Genomic DNA, 23,578 nt, shown 5'->3' on the forward strand with positions numbered 1-23,578 from the left:
ATGGTATTCTTACTTAGAGTTCACATTAACTTGTACTTCATGTACTTTATCTTATCCCCTATACATACAGCACCAAACTAATTGAATGACTCAGATATTACTCAGGCTTATCATAATCAACATGTCAATGAGTTTGATAGTAGACACACAGTAGATTATCATGATATATGAACATTTTAAAAAATGAAGTACAGAAGGACCAAGTACTCCTCACAATGCCAATCGAGAAGCATGGAATAAACAAGAAACTATTCTATCATAGCAGTGTGCCAACTGATACAAACAAAGATTGACAGAAGAAAAATAAATGCATCTAGTTTCACAATAAACTCCACTTCAAACACAGTATCTCATTATTAACCAAACCAGTGCCACAAAATATAGGAATCTGAAACAATCAAAGATATCTGAAAGAAGTCAGTCAACTAAAAAGAAACAGATACTTGAAGTATTAACATCTAAAATTCCCCAATCTACATATAACGACCCTGCAAAACTTCACTGTGAATGAACCAAGACAATAAGAAATTTTCTAATTTGAGTATCAGTCATGAAGAATAAAAAATTACTATAAAAAAAATCATCTTCAGGATCCTCACTAACAAAGGGGGAAATCGACTACAGCTAGCTTCTAGCTCTTTGAGCATGGAGGATGATAAGGCCAATAGCAAGAAGTGAACTGCCATGGATCGGCCATCAGGCATATTTAAAAATGGAATAGTACAAGGACTCAGTAGAATCAGTTGAAGTTCTCACTTGCACACAACTCCAACTCCGGCAGCCCTACATGGCTTACCTTTCCGCCGGCTCCCATTACGCCGAAAGCTGTTAGAACTAGTTGACTGCTCCATGGATCCGGATCCAGCACCATTTTCAGTCTTCACAGAGTTTTCTTCTGATTTTGAGTCTCTCTTCCTCTTCTTCTTAACCACCATTGCTGGTCCCTCAACCTCTTCGTTTGGTGTACTAAGTTTCATGTCATCTTCTCCACCAATTTTTTCAGCAACATCTTCATCGATGTCCTCCTTCAAAGGTTTCTGGGGCTTTCCTCTCCTAAATGCAGTGAGCACCTCTGCACCATCCTCCCCTGGATCCTCATGAGAAGTGGATACAGTCAATTTCTTCCCTTTTCCTCTGCCTCTACCCATCAACACTAAATCAGCAACACTCGAACAATCCGATAAGCTGCAAAGAAAAGAAAAAGGCCAGTTTGATAAGTATCATAAAACTTTGTTGTTGTATAATTTACATTGTCTTAACAGATGGAAGATGCAGGAGCGATGATTCAAAAAACTAATCTCCAGGAAGTGGAAAAGTGATAGGGAATCCCTATTCGATTGAAAACTAATAAATGCCCAGATCAAATATCTAGAGGTCAAGTTAAAATTCAAAGAGGAAAACTCTAGAATGCAAATAGGGAAAGCCAAAAGAAAAGTGAGATTTGATGCATATGAAGAAGCATCAAGGGAACTGGAGATGAATACCAGTAATTACAAAACGATAAAACAAGATTACTCCAACGTCCTTCCCGCAACAGATTTAATCATGGGAATCCGATGAGCACACTCAAAATCAATACCATAATATTAATAAAGGCGAAAGAAAAGAAGAATGAAAACGAAAATCTTTCATCATCAACGATCTCAGCACAAGTCGAACATCGCATGTCATCAAAAGGAAAAAAAAAACCCATCTGAAGCGCTATATAAATATTCATTGTGGGAATCATCAAAAGAGTTACAAAATGACATTTTTAGTTCTTGAATCGAACCTAATAGGAGCAGCAGTTCTTCGCCACTAGCACCTCGCGCACGTTTCCTCCCTGTCTGAGAACTGGAGGACGGAGGCGTTAAAAAGACCGGCTTTTTAGGCTCTTTGCTGGCGCAAAATCGACGCTGTGAATGCCAAAGACTGATTCTTATTGGGAAAGAAAAAAAGAAAAAACAAAAACTCGAAGTGATGAAGAGGCGTAGTAAAAGAGAACTAGTTCTCCAACTTAAATTACCATTACTAGAATAAATTTTGTTAGAATAACTGAAATTCTATTGATTAGGTACTATAATTTATAAATTAAGTAAAAAAAATTTATCTGTCTCTATATTTTCTTAACTACCATATCACCCAATCTCAAAGAGAAGGAAAGAACGGCAGAAAAACCGGGATGCAAGGAAGAGAATGGATTTACATTTTACTTTTTCAACTCCATTGTTTTTAATTTTTACTTTTTATTGTAATATAAATGATTGGTCAAAATAGGCCTTAGATCACAAAACCAAATCTAGGTTGTATTTACTAAATATAGAAAGAAAACCTCTCCTTGCGCTAGATTTTCCATCATAGATTTTCCATATGACATAAAACTCTCTTGAGCTTGATTGAATTTCAAAATGATTTAAAGGAGTTTTTATAGGGCATGGCTAATGAATCATTGTTTTTTGAAATGTCACCGAATCTCTTAATTAATATATATATGGTAATTAATCCATAATATTAGTTCATATATAAGCACAAGAGCAAAAATAAGTAATTATCATTTATGCAATGGATATAAATTTAATGTTGACATGCTAATTTTTAATTTTTTTTTCACGAGTATTTAATATAGTTATGATCATCTCCAATTCAAAGCGTCCATATTTTAATAATTTTTAACATACTTTAATATTATTTTATAAAAAAAACTCTCTTGCTGCAACTACCCAGAGTAATAATTAATAATACTAAGAATAATAATATAATATAATATAATAGATGTGGTGCAAGTAACATTACATATTGATATATCCAGACTTTTTCATAAAGCCCCCTTCATTCTATTAATTTGCATTCGGGATAAGTATTTGAGGCATAATGTATCCCCAACTGGTAGCTACTCGGGCGAGGTCTCCTTTGGGTTTGGGTATCTTGATGTACGCCGTTCGATTGACGAAGCTGCCGGACCTCCCATTCGACATCGGATGCCGCTTCTTCCAGCAATCGCCCGTCGAGTTCTCGAAGATCACGGCGGCACATAAACAATCAGTCAAACACGCTTCCTTGCAGTCCTCCTCCTTCATGGGCTGGAAGTGGTCGTAGTCAGACAGAGGCCAGTCCACGTTCACCATCGCCTGCAGCTCAAACATCGACGACTCATCCACGTCGCAGCTTTGACTGGAGAAGTCCTGTTTGCAGCCACCGAATTTCCGGTTATGGTCCAAGTAGGAGTATTGCGGAGGGCACTTGCACTCTATGTTCTCATTGTCCCTCTTACAGTAGCTGTTGAAGCCACAGATCCAGCTGCCGTAGGTGAACACCGACTGGCAGATTTCCTTCGGGACGTAGGCGACGGTTTTCCATCCCATTGTTGCGTTATTCTTGGGGTGCACGTAGTGCCGGAAGACTCCGTCGTCACCGAGAGTCGCTCTTTGGTACACTTTATCGTCTGTCTCTGTTTCCGGCGATGGCGAAGTGATGTTGATAACGGATTCGTTCATTAGAACGAGGACAAGTCTCGATTGCTGGAAGCAGAGTTGTGTAGCAATATTAGATGTGCTGACCGACCAATAAAAGCCGTACGATGAGCCGGACGGCGTGGTGATGGCGTAGAGCGAGAGGTCGCTACCATTGGCCTCTACACGGAGGTGGAGCTCGAACCTCCTGTGCAAGTAGCCCGTGTCCATCGACTGGAGCTTGTTCCCGGGCAGGAGTGATTGCCCCGGTAACAGAGTGTCCGTCGGATACTCGAAGCTCTGCCACCGCAGCGAGCCGTCGGGACGGGCGAGAACGAAGTTGCCGTCGTCGAGCATGGCGGCGTGAGAGACGACGTCGTCGCTGTCTCCGGTGGTGTTCCACAAGACGCTATTTTGGCCATCGGTGAGGACGAGTTGGGCGTGGGTGAGGACGAGTTGGGCGTCGGCGGTGACCTTCAGAGCCATCTCTCTGGTGGCCGATAGGTTGGTGGCGGACCAGACCACGGTTTTGGGATCGGTCTTGTCGAACCAGATCGCGAGAAGGAATCGTTCGTCGTCGCGAATACGAAGGAATCCGAAAGAGAAGTCGCCGGAGGGAGACTGCCATGACTTTTGAGGGCCGAGTGGTGAGAGAGTGGATCCCAAGCTTATGTTGTGATTGCTTTGAGCTTCCATTAAGCGACTACGGAGCATGAACATGCCGCAAAATAGATGAATAAGGAAGAGAAAGGAAGACGATGCCATCAGTTACGTTATTATTTCTCCTGCAGATTTTCTTTCCAGAGCTTGCTATATATATATATATATATATATATATATATAAACTCGCCATTAAACAACTAACAGCATAATTAATTAACTTGATAGAAAAGTTCTTCGTATATCATATATATTTTCTTCGTACGTATTTTTTTTTTGTTTGATTACTTTTTTCGAACAACAAACTGTTCATTTTATAATAGACAAACGAAAGAATATACATAAAAACTTAATTAGATGCCCCAGGATAAGGATGATCTTCTGGACTAATAATTATGACAAGATATAAATTAACAACAGATTAAAAAAACAAATTGAAATTTCTCCTCGGCTATTATTGCTCAGGTCTCATTTGAAAATAAAAAAATGACAGTCTTAAATATCAAAAAATGACATAAACCTAACTCGAGTACAATCTGAAAGGAATACTGAACGAGAACCAAAAGGTGAACTGCAGGGTTCTTTCATGGAGATAACCATTTTGATTTTCTTGTGGGAGTAGTATCAAATCAGTGAGAGCTCCTGAAAAGGATTGCTTTCAAGAGGATGATCAATCAGCCTCCAGAGTGTGCAGGAAACCATCAAAGGAGTTAGATAAAACTAATGGTTGCATGGTCTTTATTTTTCTGAATCCCAAGCTTTGACTCTTCTAAGTATAAATATTCGATTTAGGTCATCCTCAGATTGGACTCTTCTTGTAATTATATATAGATGTTCATTTCAAGTCACTCTTCAGCTAGCTAGTTGTATGAAAATCCATTTCTTTATCCATCAAATATATATATATATATATAAACATGATTTGACATATAGTTTAATTACCTACATTACTAGAGATTCCAAACCTAATGTACAAGGAAAAAGTTTACTGAAAATGACTTTTGAAAAAAGCATTATATATATGTACAAGAAACAGATTAGAACTTCAAGTCACTGCAGTAATTTATTTATTAGCAATTGGCCAGACAATTAAGCTCATGAAAGACCACGACAAATGATAAACTTAACTCGAACAACAATTAAGAGGAAGTTTATGTTTGTTTTGACGACTCAAAACTTATTTTCCAGCCTAAACTTAGAGACAGACAACAAGACACACGGTCAAGTTAAAGAACAATTTGAAACCCTTAATTAAAGACGCAGACTCAGATCTAAATCTTCATCATTATGACTCTTCTTACTCTTTGCATGAGAGTTAGCCTTCATTCCACCAAGAAGATCAAGTGTTTGTAGCTCCTGATCATCGGCACCCTGACGATGCACCGTAACTCTACAGAAGCTGTTGCTGATGTATTGGTTGGGTGCAGCATGATCCTCAGCTCCATAACTGGGTTTCGATGTAAACTGATGAATTAGATCATCAGCAAAATTTGCAGCACCCTCGTCTTTAGGAATGGGACTGAACTGAGGAATCAAAGGAAAGTTGTCGCTGCTGTTCCAGTTTCTTTCTTCTGAGTAACTATTGAAGTTGATGGAGTCGACAATGGAGGCAGAATTGCTTCCTAATTGATCAGAGTTCCTTGCCATTGTTGCTTCTTGCTCTGCAGTCTTCTCGGTGCGTTGGTGGTAGGTGAGGTGCCCTCCGAGTGCCTGGCCATTTTTGAATCGACGAGCACACTTCTGGCAAGTGTACAAGTCATTCATCATAGAGTTTTCATAGGACAAAACCTCGTCGAGTGGATGATCTTGCGCTTGATTGATTGAATTTCAGAATGATTTGAGGAGTTTTTATAGAACAAGCATGCATGGAATGTGAGCCATTGTTTTTCGAGTGAGCCATTGTTTTTGAAATAATAATGCCACCGAATCTCTTGATATATATGGTAACTAAATCTATAAAATTAGTTCATATTCAAGCACAAGAGCAAAATAAGTAATAAATATAAATCTAAAGTTGATGTACTGAACGTTGGACCGAAGTAATATAGACACACTTTTGATGGATATTTTTAATAATAATAAGGAGATATGTATGAAGTCTGCATCTGTGCAATTTAACCCTTTTTCATCGGATCGAACGGCTGATAATAAAATCCGACGAATGCGATTTTGCATAAAGACCACTTCATTCTATTTTTTTGCATTCGGGACCACGATTTGAGGCATAACGTATCCCCAACTGGTAGCTACTACGGCGAGGCTACTTCCTCCTTCTCCTTCTCCTTCTCCTTCTTCTTCTCCTTTGGGTATCTTGATGTACGCCGTTCGATCGACGAAGCCGCCGGACCTCCCATTCGACATCGGATGCCGCTTCTTCCAGCAATCGCCCGTCGAGTTCCAAAAGATCACGGCGGCACATAAACAATCAATCAAACACACTTCCTTGCAGTCCTCCTCCTTCATGGGCTGGAAGTGGTCGTAGGCTGACAGAGGCCAGTCCACGTTCACCATCGCCTGCAGCTCAAACATCGACGACTCATCCACGTTGCAGCTCTGACTGGAGAAGTCCTGTTTGCAGCCTCCGAATGTCCGGTTATGGTCGAAGTAGGAGAATTGCGGAGGGCACTTGCACTCTACGTTCTCATTGTCCCTCTTGCAGTAGCTGTTGAAGCCACAGATCCCGCTGCCGTAGGTGAACACCGACTGGCAGATTTCCTCCGGGACGAAGGCGACGGTTTTCCAACCCATTGTTGCCTTATTCTTGGGGTGCACGTAGTGCCGGAAGACTCCGTCGTCACCGAGAGTCGCTCTTTGGTACACTTTATCTGTCTCTGTTTCCGTCGATGGCGAAGTGATGTTGATGACGGATTCGTTCATTTGAACGAGGCGAAGTCCCGATTGCTGGAAGCAGAGTTGTGTAGCATTGGATGTGTTGACCGACCAATAAAAGCCATAGGATGTGTCGGACTGCAAGGTGATGGCGTAGAGCGAGAGGTTGCTGCCGTTGATGTCTAGAAGGAGCTCGAACCTCTTGTCGGATTTTCCCGTGTCCATCGACTGGAGCTTGTTCCCGGGCAGGAGTGATTGCCCCGGTAACAGAGTGTCCGTCGGATGCTCGAAGCTCTGCCACCGCAGCGAGCCGTCGGGACCGGCGAGAACGAAGTTGCCGTCGTCGAGCATGGCGGCGTGAGAGACGTCGTCGCTGACTCCGGTGGTGTTCCACAAGACGCGATTTTGGGCGTCGGTGAGGACGAGTCGGCCGTCGGTCTTGAGCTCCAGCGTCGCCTCTCCTGTGACCGATCGCTCGGCTTCGGCGGACCATACCACAGTTTTTGGGTCGGTCTTGTCGAACCAGATCGCGAGAAGGAATCGTCTGTTGTCGACGACGGGATGGAATCCGAAAGCGAAGTCGCCGGAGGGAGACAACCACGAGGTTTGAGGGCCAAACGAGGAGAGAGTGGATCCCAAGATTATGTTATGAGATCTTCGAGCTTCCATTGAGCAACTACAGAGCATGATCACGCAAATCTGAATAAGGAAGAGAAAGGAAGACGACGACATCTGCTATTATTTTTCCTGCAAATTTTCTTTCCAGAGCTTGGAATATATATATCTTCGACTACTATTTTTCCAAAAAAAGAAAAACCTGCTTAGATTCATAATACTATTATGTTAGTTGAAATTTCAACTGAAAAAGTCAAACGAAAGCGTATGTTTATATAGTCAGATAGATGATTGATAGAGGATAAGATTATCTTTGCATAGATCGATCGATATAACCTAGAGATTATAATAAAAAATAGAATGAAATTTCTTCTCTTCTCGACTATTATGAAAACGACTATGGATGAAAGACTAATTAACTCACTATAAAAAATTGAAAAATATTTGAAAAACCAGTTGGATTTCAGAATCTGCCAAGTTCTCTTAAATGCTAGAGACTTATTGCCAGGCCAGGTCTCTCTCGTCTGAATTCCAAGCTTTGACTTCTCTAAATATAAAAATTCGATTGAGGTCATCCTCAGCTTGGCCTCTTCTAATTATATATATATTTATGTGTGACATAAGATTACATGCATTACGAGATATTCCAAATCTAATATATAAGAAAAAGTATATCAGACAATTAACAGGAAGACAAGGTTGAAAAACCTCACTTCTTCCTGCTCTCCACACACCAAAAGCTTATTCTTTCTACATTCTAGAATGCTCAGATGATGAGTAATCTATTTCCATACCAACATCTTCCTTCCTGATTCCATTTGAATTCCCACATATAAGTGTTTCTTTTGTTATTACAATTAATTAATCTTAACAAGACTTGGAGTGTTGTTAGTGTGCTCACACATATATCAAGAACAAACCAACACTCATAGGCAAACAGATATATAGTTAAAACTCTAAAGATGCAAACTGAGATCGAAATCGTTGTAGCAATCACAAATAACTTCCTTGCTATCAGACTTGAACTTCATGCTGCTGAGATGATCTCGAGTTTTCAGGCTCTCGATCGCCATTCATGTGGTCACAATTAGTTTTTCTCTCTTTCTTCATCTTCTTGCGACAATGGGAAGAAAGGTGACCCCCGAGTTCTTGACCAGTACTGAAGAAGCAACTAGAGCACTTTGGACAAGCAAAGAAGCGATCCATCTTCAATTGTGGTGGAGGAGGAGGAGGCTCATTCCCCTTGGCACCGTTGTTCCCTTGCATGGGCCTAATCTTTAGTGAGCAAAGAACGATTTGGATTGCATGGAAAACTTTGTGATTACCTAATGATAAGTATTATAGAGAAGGATAAATTAATATATATTTGGAATGATCACTAAATCTTTAATAGATATGGAAAATAATTAAGTTTAGTATGTATAGTATGAAAGAAAATTAAACATTAATATATCATGCGAATAATCTATGTCATGCAACATATAATTAGTTTATGTGTTCAACATATATATATAATTGATTCAATTTTATAGGGATTTTAATATATATCTTAGTAAAAATTAAAAAATCTAATGAAATTTTATCGAGTTTCCGATACGACAAGGTTACACATAGCAAATAGGAAAAATACGGGTATTGGTATGTATAATTTATTAACTTTGATTATAGGTCTAAAGTTATAGATCTCTTTAGGGATACAGTGGGAAGATTGGGTGGATGTTGAAAAACTATAAAACCTTGGGCTAATTAAATGGAAAAGAAAAAGGTGGTGCGTGAACTCGTAGACTTTTATCAAGATTTTGATTCATTTTTTAATTAGGGCAATCAAAATTTAATTAATATTGTATTTTATTTTATTTTTTTGAATTGATATTTATCAAAGGATAAAAGGGCGTAGAATTTATTTAAAATGGTATATCTTATTTTCAAAATATTTTACTGTTGTCAATGCCTCTAACATTTTTTAAATTTATTTTGATAACTAACTAGCTAAGAGTCAAACTTAACCCTAACAAAGATAGTTCAGTCAAATTTTAAAAAAAAAAAACCTAAAGACTTCTATTAGTATATCATTTGATCGATTTATATATTAAAAACTAAAGACTTCTATTTTTTTTATTAATGAGCCAAATTGAAATCAAACTAACTAACTCAGTTCAATTTCAAAGTTTATCAATTTTAGTTGGTTTGATTTCTATTGAAACCTTTTGACAATTTAATATAAAAATTTAACTAAGAGACTGATAAATCACTGCGGTCACCTCCATAGTTCATGAAAGACAGTGCAAAGTATAACCCTCCCATTCATCACAAGTTCCCATAAACACATCATAAATCTGATCCAATGACATTGACCTGTGCAGTATTTGATTGAATCTTGTACAAGAATGCTCTGGACAGGTCCGGTCCCTTCCCTCTGCTATCTGTTGTTTCCTTTCAGCAACATTGAAGACAATATGATGATGTTCTTGTCAGTATCAAACTATATATTCAATTCATTCTTTTTACAATCTCAACTCCTTTTTTCATAATGGATGGGGTGATTCTTTGCCACTGTGAAGAAACTAGCTCAACTCAACGGAGAAGAAAATGAAATAATATAATATGTACAGCAGGAGAAGATAACAATACCAAACTTGCGCCATGGTCTATTTCATGCCAGAGATCACTTCTTTTCCTTTGTCACTTTCTCTTTTCCCCTTTTCCTTTCTTTTGCAATCCTACTGCTAATAATATTTTAACTCCCCTTTTGCTTTCTTTTCCTTTCCTACAATTTCCTTAAATTCCTAACAATACTTTGACACAAAGACAACAAAAGCAAGCTTGGACTCATTAATGCTTTGTTTACTCAGGATGACAATCTTCGAAAGCATGATCTTGCATCTTCCCTTTGATTACTTTTGAGGAATTCATTGAGGAAGGGGTGGATTGTTATTTCTTATAGTTTGTGCCCTAGTCGTGATCACCCTCCTTGTGTTCCTCTGACAGCTGGCATCCAATGCAAGCAAAGTGATCAGGCCTTGACTTCCAACAATGTCGTCAATAACGAACCTTTGATGAGCTACATGGCCCTATGCAGTCACTATAACATGTGCATACCCCCTCAAATGTCTGATATTGAGGGCCTAGATTGAGTACACAGAGCCTGATAGCCACCTTCATACATCTCTCATTGCCACAACTCCTCTCTCTCTCTCTCTCTCTCTCTCTCTATCTTTTTCTCAGTGCAAGCCTTGATTTTTGAGCTCACCTATGCTTTCTTTAAGAAAAGCAACAGAACAAGGAAGCTCTCATCGCCTGATTGAACTCTTGGAATCAGTAGACCAACTTTGGCCACCCCTTCTCTTCTGGTACCTCTACACTATATAAGCAAGCATTCTCTCACACAAGTTATATTGATTCCCATTGCTTTCATGTGTCTACCATTTCCTTCTTCCACACTCTTCCACGATCGCTCTCTTCAAATCTTGGAGTCTGCATGGAGGTAATAGTATGTAAGATACAATGTCTTCTTCACAATTTTGTTCATTAAGAAACAATGCAGATAAGATTCAGTTCGTAGTTTAAAAGAATTGTTGAACACTATGAAACCCCAGAATTCATATTACTTGGTTTTCTATTGGTTGGAACCCTTTTGTTTTGTTGATAGAGCCCCATAGTATTTTGTTGTTGATGAGTCCATGTCAGCTCATGTCCCTGGTATTGTATTAGCACTTGTCCTTGTTTCAATATATCGTGTGAACCTCTTTAGTCTTCCATTTTCTTCTGTCAAAAAAGAAAATATCTTTTTTCATGCACAGGCTATCGAGTTAAAGGTGGACATGGTAGCCTTACATGAGAAGAGAGTGAGAAAATGCCTGTCCAAAGTGAAAGGTTAATTGGAAGGATTATTCATCATCTCAAATTGTTTCTAGTCATAGAAATAGACATTCTTGATGGCATTTGTGTTCAGGGATAGAGAAGGTTGAAGTTGAGGCAAGCATTCAGAAAGTTGTGATCACAGGATATGCAAACAGGAACAAGATACTCAAGGCACTGAAGAGAATGGGGTTGAGAGCAGAGTTGTGGTCTGCACATAATGAAATTCTCAGTAATTATGCCACTGGAAGCTTTATGTTCAACAACTACAGTTTCTTCTAGTAAAGCTTTATATATCTATATATGTATAATACCCTTCAAGATAACGTTGTTCTTTTAATCTTTCTTTCTTTTGTTTGTTTGTTTTTTTTTCCCTTCTCTTTGCTTGAGAGTAACCAGGGACTACATAGGCTGAGAGGCTTTGTTCATCCTAATAAACATATGTTTCTTTGGTCAAGAGATGGTAAAGAAAATTGTAAGATTTTGTTTGAGTTGTGTATGCATTTTTATCATCATTAAATCCTGTTTGTCTTAATTATTAGTCATAGACTACAAGAATTTATACCTGTACCTCCATATAAGATTATATTATGCATCATTAATATTCAGAGTAATTGAATCATGTTTATTATATGATTAATATTCCATTGCTCTAAGTATCAATTCTATTAGTTTAGTGGATATCTATTCAGAGTTATAACTTAAACTTTACAGTGGGATGTCCAGTAAATTTTAGTTTATAGCAAGTGTTTGAGACTAGGATGATAATAGGTAATTACAGAATCCAGTACCTTAGTATTTGAGGTTGAAATGAACTTCCCTCCGATCTTTCGCAATGATACATTCCCAACATCTGGAAAGTCCATGAAAGCACTGTAACTTCTCAATGATAAAACATAAGATCAAGAATATGATGTTCTCATTATCTTTGGTTTAAAAGAACGAAAGAGAAAAGAAAAAACATAATGGCCTTCATAATAATAATAACAAAGAATTATTAATAAAACTATTCATAAATAACTGATGCAAATCTTTAAGTCAGGCTACAGAGGGCCAATAAGGAACTTCAAATGCCACTCACTTCAAAGAGTTACCTGACACAAAACATACCAGATTCCTCAGGGAACCTACATCACTCATTATTTTCACAACTTGTAATTTACATAGGAGGAAGAAACAAGAAAATTCTTACACGCACTCAAATTCTAACAGCAATTGCTAGATTCAAGCATACAAACATATATGATATAATACTATTTTTGCACAACATCATCTTTCTACCACACAAAATAATCACTCAAACATGAAATACAAACTCTGATGTACAACAAATCTTCCCAAACAAAGATATAAAGCATGTGTGGATGATCAAATGAGTACCAAGCTGCCAAAACTACAAACAATGCAACCTGATGATGATCAAGCATTTCTTTGAGCACCAGGTGGTGCAGTGGGCATGGGGAAGTTGCAGTTAGCACCAGTAAACTGAGGGCCTCCACCACCTATGGACTCTGACAGTGACAAAATAAAAATATATATGTGGAGTTTTTAATGAACTTCTCTATTATATTAGTTCAGAAAAAACAGTCGAAGTGAAGAGAAATAGTTTAGATCCCTCAGACAGATGGAATATTGGTTTGATGGAACCAGTTAGCTCAGATAGCAATGCCTTATATTTTTACAGAAAAGCAGCACTACCTGTGTAGCTGTAGGGCTTGCGCATGAAGTGGTGCATCCAGAGAATCGCGATCCACCATTTCAACCCAATTTGTAAGGTGCCAACATTGATTCTGATTCTTCAGTTCCATTGTTAAATTTACCCTCTAAGAGAAGACAAAGAACTTAATTTGAACTCGGAAAGTTTCAGAAGGTCAAAATTTACTACAACTGATAAAAACCTAAGATCTCGGAGGAAGAGGAGCATACCTTCATGTAATAGGCCTTCTTGATCTCGGCCTCCGAGGCTGATGGGCTGACACCAAGCGCGTCACAGTAATCGATCTCCTTAAACATCTTTCCAGCCGTCGTCTGAGCCTCCGCGCTCTCTTCTCCTCCTTATGCTCCTCTCCTAGCTTCCTACCTGAGCCCTAGCAGAAGTGGCACCACTAGGAGAATCTGCTCCTCTTCTCCTTTACGAGGAATCAAAATCGAATCTTTTTCTTTTCTTTTCCACAAATGCTCCCTCTCCGCGTCGTCGGTTCCACAAACTACGGAAGTCGAGATGATATGGGGGCGCCCGAGATGATAAAGAGGAAGGGAGAAGTGATGGATATTTTATCATGTTATTAATTTGTAGTAAATTTTAAAATGAACAAAAAAAAATTAATTATCAATATTTTATTTTTTTTTTACTTTTAAAAAACATATTTATATTATCGTTGGTCTCATGAATGAACGAGCCTAGAGCTCTGACCATTTCAACCATCTACAAACTCAACTTTGATCCTTCCTTTTGCTCACTCATTGCCTGCAATGTCGTTGATCATGGGTATACATAGCACTTTGCATACATCTTTGAAATGCAATCCATGAGGAACTTGTAAAACAGCACGCTTAAATATAGAAATGAGATAGCCATTGTAAGATTAGCAATGCCAAATTTAGGGAAGAAGGAAGAACAGGAGAAGAGAACTAACTCATCTTGGGCGGTCGTAAGCATCATGCACTAGCCAAGATCAGTTCAGCAGCCACGCCCATCGCCACAACTCCGCCTTTCTCGAGAAGTGCAAGCGCAAGCTCGCCCTCATTCAATTGCTTCAGCCCTTGGCTGACACTCTTCAAAACATGCAGCTCGACCTCGAGCACCCAACTCGGTGCGCAATCCACCACTAAACCCACAAACCCGGAGACATAAGCACGCCAGAGCGCCCAATCACATCCTAGCGAGATCTTCCCATCAAATGCGCTCGCCAAGAACTCCATGTGCGATGCGATGACCCTCGCGCGACGCTTAGAGACGGATGCTGAGTCGATGCCCCAGGCAAACATTCCGCAGAGGACAGCGAAGTAAGCCAGTGCATGTCCGATCAGCATGCATACGACACCCCCGTTGCCTCCTTCCTCGTCTAGCTCATGGACTGAGATGAACCATGAAGGGAGCATCTCTTGTAGCAGACACTGGGCCATTCCTGATCCACCTGATAGCCACACAAATGTGGCTCCGAGAGTAGCAGTCACTTTGACACGTGTCATTGCGGCAGCAAGTGAGACCTGACCATATTTCATCCCGTACTTGGTTTTCTTCAGTTTCTCAGATGTCTCCTTCGAAACTATACTTCCCATGATGTCTTTAACTGAGGCCATTAATAGGGAGAGGGTCACTTCGGTTAGTAGGGAGATGTTCTTGATGCATCTGTGGACTCGGAGATAGAGGATTCCCGGAGCAACAGGGGAAAGGCCGCCGGAAAAATGAGAATCAAATCCATGTCCGAGAAGTCCGCCCACACCTCCATGGTTTGGTATTTGAGGAGACAGACCGAGCGTCGCAGTGAAACAACTTTTGAGGAGCTGAACGACTGCATCTTTGTTGTGGTGGAAGACGGTACGGGATGCAGAAAACACTAGGAAATCAGTCCATCTCTTCACCTTTTGGGTCCACAAGGCAGCGACGATCGGCATGCTTGGCCAAGGACAACTAGCTGCGAGATTCTCCAACGCCGGACCAGCAAGGTTCAGGAATCGCTCCGAGGCTTTGTCAAGTTTATAAGTAATCGTGAGGCTGACAAATGCTGCTAAAGGTAGTGGAAGAGTAGCCAACGAGCTTCCTCCTGCAAAGGAAGTCAGAAACATTGAAGATGATCCAAAAGAGACCGTTGGACAAAAAATAAATTAAATGTGTCATCAGGATGAGACTACCTGCAACAAGACTAGGGACATCAACGCCGGTGGTGGCCACTATTTTTTTGATGTTCTCCTCGACACTGGACAAATTTGCAGCAGGGCTAGGCCAATCTGTTCCATTCATGTAAGCTGGCTTCCAAACACCACGTGTTGTTTCAGCCGAGAAGTAACTCACGATGGTGGCCAGAGATGCAGGAAGGAAATCAGCAAGATCTTTGAGGCCTAAAATTGGCAGGTTCAAACTGTTGAGTATCTGTCTTTTCCAAGCACATTTTTTGATCCACCACTATAACATCCATTTTAGTACAAACTTACAAGCTTGACAGTCTAAATATCTCATGAATAGTAATCAATTAACAAGGAAAAAAGAGTTTCTTATATGCTACTAGGAAATATCTCCGAGCAATTGAGGAAAAACAGCAGCTTGTAGTGAATTCAACAGCAGACGAAGAGACTTGAGGAACAAAAATATCCATGATGAGTGTCATGATTCTCTTGCACATCAACTCACATACATCCATGATAATGATGTTATTCTTAGCTAGCTTTTACATGCATATCTGAAAACTTCGGGACGAATGAAGATATAATATCGGTTCAATGACCGAAAAATAAAATAATGTGCAATTTGTTGGAATGGTATGAATACTATGACTTAATGAGAAGCAGGTTATGGAATATTAGTGCTTATCCTGAAAGTTAATGTACAATTATGAATATTATGACCTAATATTAGTACTTATCTTTCATCACACAATCTGATTCTCTAAAATACTCTTCAAATCACCATTGTAGCAGAAGAATAACTCCTAGTTTAAAAAAGAGATGGCTCAATACTGCAAAATCTACTTTATCTTGCAAGATTAAGTAAATTTAACAAACCTGTAGCAAACTCCCGTGGATATAGCCTTCCATGGGAACAAGCAGTAAGAGCAGCATCAACTACAAAAGGAACAGCTTCCATAATATCCCAGGCAGCTAACTTGGGTCTAGCAGAGATGTCATCAGCAGGGCCAGATGAACTGTTTAAATTGCTACTTCCAGATGTTCCAGACACGATCGTTTGGTTACTCCCTCTGGTGAATTTCCCAAACATCATGTTCAGAAGAACATCTACATTTTGATGAACTGGAGTTCCGTTAACAAGTCCAGAGAGTGTTGATGCTAAACATGCCTGATGCTGCCGGTACCATGTCTTCAGTTTTGGAAATGAATCCATAAAAATGGGCTGCATAGAGGATGAACTTGTAGCAGCTGAGAGTGGTTCAGAGCAGCTTCTGTTCTTTGTTATTTTTCCATTTGATAAAACACGTGAATTACGAAGCAAAAGAAGGAACTCAGGAGTCAATTGTGACCCAACTGGAGCTTCATCTCCCATTATGCAATATTCAAGTGGTGGATGATTAAACTTCCATAATCTCAGTAGAAGAATAAATGCATTTGAGAACACTGTATGCACAGAGATCTCTTCCCCAGTGGTACTGGTCCACGAGATACTAGGAAAGCAAGATCCAAAAACTTCACAAATTGCCATCAAGGCTCCTGCAAGTTCTGGTACCTGGATGCAAGTATGCCTATAGATGAAATTCATTGACAACATTTGCAAAATGGTAAGTCTCAGCTCAGAAATTAAGCCTACCAAGCCATGAAATGAGAAGACTTGGACACAGTCGACAGATGATATTCCAGTAAGAACAACATTAAGCATAGGACCATGACTAATCAAATGGCTTTCAGCTTCAGAATAGTCAGCAGGAATAGAAGGTGATAGCAGCTTTGCAACAAAACGAACAGTATGCTCCTACATTAAATTAATAAATAAATAACCATTAAGATCATATCTATAATGAAATACGAGCATAGGCCTGAACATTTAATTTAAAAGATACAGCTTTCATTTTTTTTCCTTAAACACAAATGAAAAACAGAGTATATCAATGATTTAAATTAAAGAAATAAACTAAAGTAATTATTAAGTTATTACGACGTGAAAATTCTAAATCATAGCTATAAATCAGATGATTACCTGAATATTCCATCCACGAACTAGTGAGGCTCCACATAGGATGGTTGCAGCAGATACTTTGTCACTGTCAGATCCATTAATTGCAATTTCAAATATCTTCTCAAGCTCTGCCAAGCTTCCAATGAAATAAATGTTTCAGTGGGGTGCATTCTGGAAATTCACCATCTAGTCGACAACATGAAATAAATTTATCGCCATCTACAAATTGCTTCATGAAAAGATTTTAGTGAAACTTCAGCTTTACATCGATGAAAATGAATTCAAGAGAATCATAGAACTATTCTGTTCTGGTAGTTGAACGTTTACTTGGTTACAGCTTATTATGAGTTTTTTTTCACTATTATGTTCTTTATATTAGAAAATTGTATGCAAAATCAAAGAATACTAACTGAGTCATCTTAAAAAATGTTCAGTATGTTTCACAATAACTTATCTAACAAACCTATTGTTATGCATTATCTAATGCTTTCAGAATAGATGAATATAAAAAATTGACCAGGACAAAATGTCAGAAAGGCAAACCTTGAAGCGGGAGTTGCCACCAAGGCATTTACCAGTGACGAAGTGAGAGGTGCACCCTTCATCAATGCAGACCAATTAGGAACTTGATTAGGCAAAGCACGAGGTATCTGGTTGATATGTCCACTAATGTAACCTGGCCAATAGTATGCTGATGTATCCAACAAATTACGTGAAATACAAGCCTCAACAATCAAATGTCTCATATTGCCAACTGAAACAATCCAACAAAACAATATAAGAAAAAAAATATTAATCAACTGCCAAATCCATGAGAAGCAAACAGTAAATATGAATTTTTTAGACTGACAATATCAATATGCTTAAAGTGTACAAAACCTACTGCAATTTACTGTCTTGTCATTCATGGTACTCTCAGGATGTCCACTGCCACCTGCGAGACCAGAAACAAACAACATAGCTTTTGCTGCAGCCTTATTAGCTGCAGATGTAACAGATGGAGGAGGAACCAATAAGTTCTCATAATCACCAAGAATCTTTATACTAGACACTAGATCTTTACGGCATCTCCCAACAGATGTTTTTTCTTTCCATTGATTGCTTGGTTCTACTACATCAATAGCTGTTGCTTCTTCTTCCTCAATGATGTTAGCAATGGAAAGTGTGGTTATTGATAGTAACATGCACAATCGTGTGTCAAGGTGGGGCACTGGACCTTCAAGAGGATCCCTTTCCTGAGTTCAAGAATCAAATATCTAGATCAACCTTTATTTTGATAGCAGTAACATGGCAGCATTTTCCTAGAGAGATGAAAGAGATCCTTACCCTTTGAACAAATCGAAGGGAGGCCATCCAAATTGCCAGAAATGCATCATGCCAGGTTCTACCATTAAATGCATGAAGGGCCTTGATTAAACCTATAACATAATAATCAATCTATGGTTAGAAATAAAAATAGCAATCAGCTAAAGTGGAATTCAAGAAAAAGAGTAGGAAAAGAATACAGTTTGCCGCCTTGAAGTTATTCAGACCTTACAGATAGTTGTCTCAATTTGGCTTATTGATTTAAGTTTTCAATCCCTATTTAGCTGTTCCCCACAAAATCTTGTTTTTTGTACATAAATATTCGCCTACGTCTAATAGTTCTGTTTGTAGGTATTTTCATTCAGACAGTCTTATCTGTGGGTACTTTCATTTTAGACTCACTGCTTTGGGGAAAGAGGGAGGAAAATTCCAAATGAAATAAGTCAAGAAAAGGTACTGGTCCAGTTTTTTGGTAATCAACAATCTACAGACAAAATTGAGAATCAATCAAACTTATGGGCAACCGGAAATTCCCCTAATTGAATAGGATCAGAAGAAAAGATTATGATTTATTTTCATAATATTCAAATCTTTTACCACTAAGGACTTCAATTGCGTCTGTAGCAGCAACTGATCCAAGACAGTCTTCAAGATACAAATCTATGGGAATCCAGAACGAACAATTACTATATCCTGGGCGATGACCACCTGAAGATGTTAAAGAACCAGAAGAAACAACAGTGGAAATTGCTTGGCAATGTCTAGATTTTCCTTCTCTGCCATATCGTGAAGTGTCAATAATGAAGAACTGCAATTTTTCAGGTGATACTGTTGAGTTACGCAATGCTGAGGAGCTTGTTGCTAGTAAGTTTAAATGATGAGTGAAAGCATCCCAATGAGATGGCCTAAATGATGCACCAAAAGGCATTTAATTGTAAGCAAAACAAAGTTTTTGAAATAAGGATCAAAGTTCTATATTTATTCCATAAAACTTGTATGAATACACTATACACCTTGATGACATCAATGATAGAATCCTTGGTGATCAAAAAATATTAATTTAAAAAAATCATAGAATAGAAAACATTCTTAATGTTTTTCACAACCAGAAAGTACAAGTCAGAAGAATGAGAAATTGTACTTCACAGTTCAATTGGATGCACAATTGAAGATTGAATTTGTATCTAGCAAAGCATCCTTTTAAAACATATATATTGAAATATGATTTCTCATTTATATAAAGCATATTCTACATAGTTCATATTTATTGGTAAACCCTTGAGTTGCATGGATAATGGTTTGCTGTCAAATTTCATGAAGCAAGCTGTGCTACTATGATGCCAAGTTTTCTTTCCCTATTACAACTGTATGCTTAAGATATCCAGATATCAGTTAACATTGTAATCATTATAGATTATGAAAAATCTTCAAACTATCAGGTCTAGATGTGTTATAAGGAACAGTCTCTGTGCAACTGAAATGCTCACTTAAAATGTTATATTTTGCACGCTGTGTTATGTAACACATTCTGTAGGACTGATAGATGTTAAATGTGTGAGACATTTAGCCTTTAACTCCTTTTCAAATGTTATCACCTATGTTCAACAAACTCAGGTAACCAACATGGGTGCAGACCAAAGTGTCTGACAATATCACTGTGACATTTGTCTCAATTCCTTTTCCATTGCCTATCACTGCAATATTGACATTCTCTTTACTTAAGCACTACCAATGAAACCAGAAAAAGTGAACTTCATACAGATGTGTTAGTTTTCAAGTTAAGGTAATGAACTCTCAAGTGGAAAGAACTAATATAGTATAGAAGGTGAAGTTTGATAGGTGCTTCATTTGCCTTATATTATGGGAATTGAAGAGAATATCAAAATATCTCATTTGGTATCATTATTCAATCACATGGCATGACATTTGGAAGACCTGTTTATCTTTGAAGTGAACACAATACCCATTCAAGGGAGGTAGGTTAATAACTATCCACTTTCTCAAGGAAAAGTCTCCAATAACTAACATATGAAAATTGAATAAGTTTTTTAGTACTTTCTTATAAGCTTTCCAATCATATGTTTCAAAGAAGGGATTTAAGTACTCCCACAATAAACTTCTTGGTGTTCTAATCCAAACACCAAAACAACCCAGTGAAGAACCACCTTTAGCTGAAAATTCTCACTTCGAAAGGTCTGATAAACTATGTCAAATTTTTAATTCATCAAAATATGTCAATTTAGATTCTTGCAAAACAAAACTATGCGACTATTTTTTTGTTAAGACCTCTCATAAATATGTTGAACAGTCAAAAAGAAAACATCATACATGTTTTCACGTGCCAAGGAGAGAAGCTTGGAAATTACTTTCTGATGCAGAAAATGCCAAACTACTTCAATTGCCATTATTGTATTTAGCTTCTGCAGCTTTTCATTGAATTCAATTTTTTTCTCACTGTGTGAAACTTCTCCCTCTATCTCCATGTCTTGGGTTCTAGTCACCCACTCGGGGTTCTTCACAGGTGTTATTTCTTGCAACCCTTCATCGTCTAAGGTTGCATCAAGCAACTGCCATAAAATGGCAAAGACATACTCAACCACTAAGACTCCTGGTTCACAAGCTTGAACACCAAATTTTTCAGAAAGATGAAGAACATCATTGATTGAAGCCATTGTCCTGCTCATTAAACAGAAAAAAATAATGTATGTGACTCCAAAATAATTCTTATCCGCAACAAGAAAACAGAAATGAAAATGGAAATGAATGCTTGCACCATTAAGAATAAATTATTCACGAAGCACAATGGTTAACAGGAATGGAGAACATGCCATTGTCAGATTTAAGGTAATTATGAATATTTTGTCTTACTTCTTAAAATGTGACCCCTTTATAGATGTGAAGGAAAATGCATGCCTCCGGATAAGTTCCAGATATAGTCTATATGCCACTGGTTTACAACGCCGATTTGGAATAACCCTGTACAAGGAGAAATAATCATGATACTATCCAGCAAAAGAAGTAGGGTGGATGTAACCCATTTAAAGACACACCACTGTATCTTAAGCGAATTTTTACAGCATGTAGGAAAATTATCTGGAAACAGTGCCCAGTTCAATAAATTTAGAAATCAAAATGAAAGTTGTTTCACGGCTGAAGTTGCCATTTCCAGTATTTTTCAAGCCTTCAAGGGTCATTCGTCTATTAATCTCAGTCAGAACAGGAATCCCATGATATAACGTCTACCAACAAATCTGAAAAGGCCCCAAACAGACCGCAGCTGCTTCTTTTTCTCTTCTAAAAAATACTGGTGTATAAATATTTTGTTGAAAACATCTAAATGGTTCCAACAAATCATTAGTTATAACACTCAACAAATCATTAGTCAACAATTAATTTTATCGTGTACATACTTTTCAAAGTACTTTGTCAGGTTAGCAAATGCGTACATTTTGACCATTAGCCATCAAAAATTCAACTAGTGTCATGTATATACAAAATCATAAGAAGAAACGGCTTTGATGAACAGAAAAGAATACATCTTCCTCGGTTTACATCAAATGAGTAGTTTAAGGATGATCCTTGTGTTTGATGATGCCCATTCCTTAGAAAATGCCAGTGAGCTTCAGTAGAGAATTAAAGATATAGTTTGGAAGAGAGATAACTAATGAATCATGCATTGTTCGAATTCCCGGTGAAATCAATGTAAGTTACGACTTCACTTAATCAATTAGAAAAGTAGATGTTGACTATCCAAATAACCCTAAATCAAATGAAACGAGGTAGACTCAAGCAAACATGAGATACCAATTATCACTCTCTTTTGTCGAAGAACAGAGCTCTGGTGCATTAAATACCTGACTGAGAGGAGCGCCACGAGAAGCATGGGAGGCGCTATGTTGGCTGCGAGGGCCTTCTCGACGTACTTCCAGGCAAGCGGCACGTCGTTTCCCCAGCACAAGTGGGAAGCCAGTAGCTGCGCCAGCTCCGGCGACGGAACCGCGACGCCGTGCGCAGCCAGCGCGGAGGAGACCTGCACCGCCCAGCCGGAGGGGTCGCAGCCCGTCCCCTGGGCCGCCTTGGTGAACTCCACCACCTCGTCCCACGGCAAGGCCATGGGGTGGCCGCCAGCTAGCAACGACAACAACACGATCACGGAGAGAGCATACGGAACCCGGCCGCCTTCTTCCGACGGCCGCGGTCGATTCGCCGGCGGTGGTAGGTGGAAACGATCTGCCGCTGCGTTGCCTTGCGGCGACGGTAGTGGGGAGGTGCCGGATATGGACTAGTGGAGCGGGCAAGTCGGGCCCACTTCCATTTTATGCAGTTGGTTCGGTGTCCGAGTCACAAGGAGTCGGGGGTGGGTGAGGGATTGGCTACCCAATTCCAGACAGGATTCTCCACTCCAGGATTTGCTGTTCACGCCCGCCACGCACTGACCTCTCTCAATTTGCTAATTTTATAAAAATAAAATGCAAATGCTGTGAGGTAACTAAAGTGGGAAGGAAAGTCAAAAGTCAAGTTTTGGTTCATCTGCTAAGGAGTAAAGTCTAAACCACTACAAAAAGGCAACTAAAATAATTACCTTAGCCGATTCGCAAGTTTGGTTAAAGGAATTGTATTTTAAATTTTTTATTTATTTATTTATTTATTTATATTCTGAAACATTTGTAAGTTAGTGATGTCACAGTGACGTAGTTGATAAGCTAACCTAACACACGACTGTCTGCTTTCTTCTTTTGTGTTTGAAACTGAATGACACTTTTGGCAAAGCCTGCCGATGTCGGCCGATGCGGCTAGGCTCGTGGGTTTGGGCAGGCTGTCGCCGCTCAGCCTTGCAGGTTGTGCAGTAGAATTTCTCCGTCGAAGATATGTTTTTGAAACCTTCCTTATTCTTCTTCTTCTTTGCCGCCGCCGCCGCTGCTGCATTATTCATAGGAAAGGCGGCAGGAACAGTCGCCGAGGGAGGTTTCTTTGCGTCAAGTTCGTCCTTTGCAGCGCCGCCTTGGTCATTGCTTCCACAAAGATCCTAAGTTTCTCC

At 39.0% G+C, this 23,578-nt stretch overlaps 4 protein-coding genes across 5 annotated transcripts; all 4 read right to left on the reverse strand.

Annotated features, from left to right (window-relative positions):
• Positions 1–752: 752 nt before the first annotated feature.
• On the reverse strand, positions 753–1,148 carry LOC141837747 (uncharacterized). Its single transcript, XM_074725119.1, has one exon. It carries the CDS (start codon positions 1,146–1,148, stop codon positions 753–755), a length of 396 nt encoding a protein of 131 aa, XP_074581220.1.
• A 1,611-nt stretch (positions 1,149–2,759) lies between these two features.
• LOC141842400 (G-type lectin S-receptor-like serine/threonine-protein kinase LECRK1) lies at positions 2,760–4,204 on the reverse strand. The gene has a single exon (XM_074730608.1). The coding sequence runs from the start codon at positions 4,191–4,193 to the stop codon at positions 2,817–2,819; it is 1,377 nt and encodes a 458-aa protein (XP_074586709.1). The 5' UTR covers positions 4,194–4,204; the 3' UTR covers positions 2,760–2,816.
• Positions 4,205–6,122: 1,918 nt separating this feature from the next.
• LOC141842058 (G-type lectin S-receptor-like serine/threonine-protein kinase LECRK1) lies at positions 6,123–7,649 on the reverse strand. The gene has a single exon (XM_074730273.1). It carries the CDS (start codon positions 7,647–7,649, stop codon positions 6,279–6,281), a length of 1,371 nt encoding a protein of 456 aa, XP_074586374.1. The 3' UTR covers positions 6,123–6,278.
• Positions 7,650–13,903: 6,254 nt separating this feature from the next.
• LOC141841183 (mediator of RNA polymerase II transcription subunit 33A-like) lies at positions 13,904–22,759 on the reverse strand. 2 transcript variants are annotated; one of them, XM_074729315.1, is made up of 12 exons: positions 22,395–22,759; positions 21,409–21,516; positions 20,907–21,216; positions 19,138–19,348; positions 18,562–18,653; positions 18,119–18,470; positions 17,779–17,989; positions 17,257–17,371; positions 16,870–17,031; positions 16,113–16,788; positions 15,246–15,452; positions 13,904–15,157 (listed from the first exon to the last, which is right to left on the reverse strand). In XM_074729315.1, the coding sequence occupies exons 1-12, from the start codon at positions 22,652–22,654 to the stop codon at positions 14,049–14,051; spliced, it is 3,813 nt and encodes a 1,270-aa protein (XP_074585416.1). In that variant the 5' UTR covers positions 22,655–22,759; the 3' UTR covers positions 13,904–14,048. The 2 variants fall into 2 exon arrangements, with proteins under 2 accessions (XP_074585416.1, XP_074585415.1); XM_074729314.1 differs by having other exon boundaries at positions 19,138–19,445; positions 20,869–21,216.
• Positions 22,760–23,578: the final 819 nt, after the last annotated feature.

This window comes from Curcuma longa, chromosome 11 (genome assembly GCF_044706935.1).
Source record: "Curcuma longa cultivar G26 ecotype Majalengka, Jawa Barat chromosome 11, ITB_CL_G26_1.1, whole genome shotgun sequence".
In the NCBI taxonomy this organism is placed as follows: Eukaryota; Viridiplantae; Streptophyta; class Magnoliopsida; order Zingiberales; family Zingiberaceae; genus Curcuma; species Curcuma longa.